This window comes from Fragaria vesca, linkage group LG2 (assembly GCF_000184155.1).
Source record: "Fragaria vesca subsp. vesca linkage group LG2, FraVesHawaii_1.0, whole genome shotgun sequence".
NCBI classification, from domain to species: domain Eukaryota; kingdom Viridiplantae; phylum Streptophyta; class Magnoliopsida; order Rosales; family Rosaceae; genus Fragaria; species Fragaria vesca.
The window spans coordinates 27141427-27145583 of NC_020492.1; the positions used below are offsets into that span (position 1 = coordinate 27141427).

The window sequence follows — 4157 nt, forward strand, 5'->3', positions numbered from 1 at the left end:
CGTTAATATTGAAGTTAGTGCCCTGTAGTGGGCTGATGAAATGAACGGCTGAGATTTCATTTTAATTACTGGTTCACTTCCACCATGATGCATTGAAGAATTTCCTCTTTATAATAGCATTATTCCACTCCTTCCAATTAGGTAACAGCATACTAGACTTGTTGAGTATTTCTAAAATCAAGCAGCAACTGCATGTCCCGTGTTTACCATATTCTCATGACAAAAAGCTACAGTTACGAGAGTTTGCAATATTCTTTCAAGTATATTTTCAGTGACTATTTACTTACACAATAATCCATATATATAAATATATTATGTTTCAGAGGTATAGCAAATGACCATATTTCCTGCCATCTTAAAGTCAGAATGATCTTAATTATTTCAGAATTTAGTTGTTGTTTCATTATAACAAACGGAAAATGGGCATGAACTGTAACACTGATTAGTTTGATGTGAGAAAATCATATGGACCCCTTCTGCTGCTTATTTTGGGAATAAAAGTCTTAAAGGTCTTCTGCATTTTATTTTAACTGATGTCAAAAAAAGACGGTGGGATTTTTGCAAGGTAGCATCTGAATTAAATTTCTTTTCAACCTTGGAGCTTGATTGCATTCATTAAGGATTTATATTTGTATTATGAGTTGTTCATGATTGATGAACATGCATGTGCAATGACATTCGTATCTGATTTGAAATGAATTGGAAGGTTAAATTTAGGATAACTATTTGCTTGAATTGGTTTCTTGGTTATTTGGGATATGTTAGGGTTTTTTTTTTTTTTTTTGTATACGAAACTAAAGACATTACAAAAAAAATCCTCTCGGACAACCCGAGCTAACAGTATCAAATAGCAGCGCTCTATCAACAACTGTTGGGTATCCATCTTGCCACTCATGACCATTCGGGAGTTGGTGGCCTTCATTAGCAAAAGCATCCGCCATAAAGTTTGCCTCTCTGTATACATGGTTAAAGCAAACTGAGGAGAAAGAGGTAGCAATAGTCCGAATATCTTGGACAATCTTCTGCAATCTCCAAGGAGGGGATAATTTCCCATTGATAGCATCAATCACTAGCTTCGAGTCGCCTTCCACTTGGACATTCATATAGCCTCGGTCTCTAGCTTTGACAAGACTATCTCTCAGAGCCGTGGCTTCAGCTGTTGGAATAGTAGTACTTCCTAAACCCTTTGCAGCAGCAAGAATCACGTTCCCATCACTGTTTCTGAAAACGAAACCTCCTGCAGCTGATCTTCCTTGAACAGAACCATCAAAATTAATCTTGATGAAGTTGTTGTGAGGGGGTAGCCACCTTATGGTGGAAGAAGTGGTTTGAGAAATACCTCCCCCAACAACAGCCTTGTACAAGGCAGTTTCATTAAAATGAAAGGCAGCAGTTGCTGCAACATTAGTAGCGGTGGTAATCACATCTCTGAATATGGTGTCATTTCTTGCTTTCCATATTTGCCAATATATGATAAGGACCTTTGCAAAAAGAAACTTATCATACGGTTGGTTAATAAACATTTCTCGAAGGACCTTTAAATATCCTTCGTGCCAGTCCATAAGAGCACTAATTCCTGCAAGCCTGAAAACCTCAGTAGTGAAGTCACAATGACCAAATAGGTGATCAGCAGTTTCATTGTCGCTGTCACACAATGGACAGCTGTTATCATCAATATACCCAAACTTCGATAATCTATCTCTTGTTTTCAACCTGCCTCGCAGTAATAACCATCCAAATAATTTAACTTTAAGAGGGACATCCAGTTTCCATACCTTGTTAATAAGGTCACTTTGCTGATGTTTTTCCAAATTTTGATATTGAAGCCAAGTTGCTGACTTGACGGAGAATCTGCCATCGGTTGGGGGGGCCCATATGCACTCATCACATTGGTTAGAGACAAGAATTGGTATTCCAGTAATCTGCTTAACAGTTTCTTGATCGAGTACCTGTAACAGCTTCTGTATGTTCCAACAACCATTAAAAATGTAATCAGCCACCGTTTCATTCAAATCAATAGCATTTCTATCATTGATTTGGATCAGATTCAAAAGGGGGAATTCATAAGCCCAGTTGAAAGTCCAAAACTTAATATTTTCACCATTTCCAACTATCCATCTCATCCCTTTAAGGATAAGATTCCTCGCATCAAGAATGCCTTTCCAGGCTAGAGAACCTGTTTGCTTCTTTTTTGCTTCGAAAAAAGAAACTTTTCTCAAGTATTTCTTCCTCAAGATTTGAGAGAGCCAGTTCTCATGGTCATTCATTAGCTTCCAGGCTATTTTAGCAATTGCTGCATTGTTGAAGAAAGCAGAAGGCCTGATTCCCAAGCCTCCCACATTCTTTGGGGTGCAGACTTTCTCCCAGTTCACTGAAGGACACTTTGTGTTAGAACCCCAGAAGAAATTCCTAGCCTGCTTGTCAATAGCTTTTGTAATCTTTTTAGAGCATTTAAAGCAAGACATTACATGATTAGGCATTCCAGAGAGATTAGATTTAATAAGAGTAAGTCTACCTGCTCTGGAGAGTGTACCTTTTTTCCAACCAGCTAACTTATTTGAAATTTTCAAGAGCAGCTCCTTAGTATTGACATGATCCTTCCAGAAAATAACATTATGGATACCTAAGTACCTGCCAATTGTACACTTCTGTTGGATATTGAGAATGTTCACAATCTCCAACTTGAGGGCATTAGAAGTTTTAGGCGAAAAATAAAGAGAAGATTTATGATAATTGATTTTCTGCCCAGAGGCCAAAGAGAATTTTGTTAGAACATCAGCTATGTTTCTAGCAGCTCTTTTAGTTGCTTTTCCAAAAATGAGGCAATCATCGGCAAACATTAAATTGGAAATTCTAAAGCCTTGAGGTGAGAATAAGATGCCAACCTGAGCTTTGTGATTAGCAGCTAAAGCATTTAAATGTCTAATCAAAGGTTCCATAGCAAGAATAAAGATATAGGGGGAAAGAGGGTCACCTTGGCGAATACCTCTTGTAGGCTTGAACCAGCCTTCAGCACTGCCATTAATTAATATTGAAAAGGATACAGAAGAAATACAGTTCATGATCAAATTAATCCAATTGTCATGGAAGCCAAATCTTTTAAGGCATTTGGCTATATAGTCCCAACTCAAGTAGTCATAAGCCTTTTCCAAGTCAAGCTTCACAGCCATAGAGCCAGTTTGCCCTTTCTTCCTTTGAAAATCAGAAAAAAGCTCATGAGCAATCAAGATATTATCTTGTATAACTCTACCTGGAGCAAATGCGCCTTGATTCCTTGAAATGCATTTTTCCAAAAAAGGTCTTATCCTTCTTACAATTATTTTTGTAATTATTTTGTAAGAGACATTACATAAACTAATTGGTCTAAAGTCGGTGACTTGTTCCGGGTTTTCATTTTTTGGGATCAAGACAATATTAGTGTTGTTAATAGGATCTAGAGGCTTGTTCAATGAGAAAAACTCCTTTATCATAGGAATTATGATACCTTTGACATCATCCCAGCAATTCTGATAGAATACTGCATGTAAACCATCAGGCCCTGCTGCTTTAAGAGCCCCAATTGAATTTACAGCATCCCAAATTTCTTCTTCAGACACCTGTTTCATGAGCAACTCATTATCAGACTCATTAATACATGGGTTAATAATGTTAATGAAGTTGGAAGAAATATTGTCATTTGAGGCATACTCTTTCTGAAATCTTCTCTTAAAATCCTTGATTAAAATATCAGAAATTTCCTCTCTTGAAGTTGCCCAGCCACCCACTTCATTCTTTAGTTTCACAATTGTGTTGCTTCTTTTCCTCATATTTGTCTGTGTTTGGAAGAACTTGGTGTTCCTATCTCCAAGGTTGAGCCAGTTAGCTCTAGCTTTTTGCGCCCAAAAAATCTCTTCATCTTTGTAGCATTGAAGAAGTTGTTTCCTTACAATCAAATCTTGTTCCTGCAGATAACTAGAAAAAGGAGAAAGCATTAGTTGTTGTTGTATATCATTACTTCTACCATTCAGATCCTCAATCTTCTTAAAAAGATTGCCATAGACATTCTTATTCCAGACCTTGACTTGTGACTTAAACTGATTACAAATAGCCAAAAAATTCAGAAAGGGATCATTCTCTAGGTTTTGTTTCCACAAACCATTGACCAGAGGTCTAAAACC

General features: G+C 37.1%; 1 protein-coding gene across 1 annotated transcript; it reads right to left on the reverse strand.

The window, feature by feature from the left end:
• Positions 1 to 803: 803 nt before the first annotated feature.
• Positions 804 to 3053, reverse strand: LOC101306702 (putative ribonuclease H protein At1g65750-like). The gene is made up of 3 exons (XM_004293028.1): positions 2975 to 3053; positions 2516 to 2631; positions 804 to 2371 (listed from the first exon to the last, which is right to left on the reverse strand). The coding sequence occupies exon 3, from the start codon at positions 2265 to 2267 to the stop codon at positions 804 to 806; it is 1464 nt and encodes a 487-aa protein (XP_004293076.1). The 5' UTR covers positions 2268 to 2371; positions 2516 to 2631; positions 2975 to 3053.
• Between the last annotated feature and the right edge of the window lie 1104 nt (positions 3054 to 4157).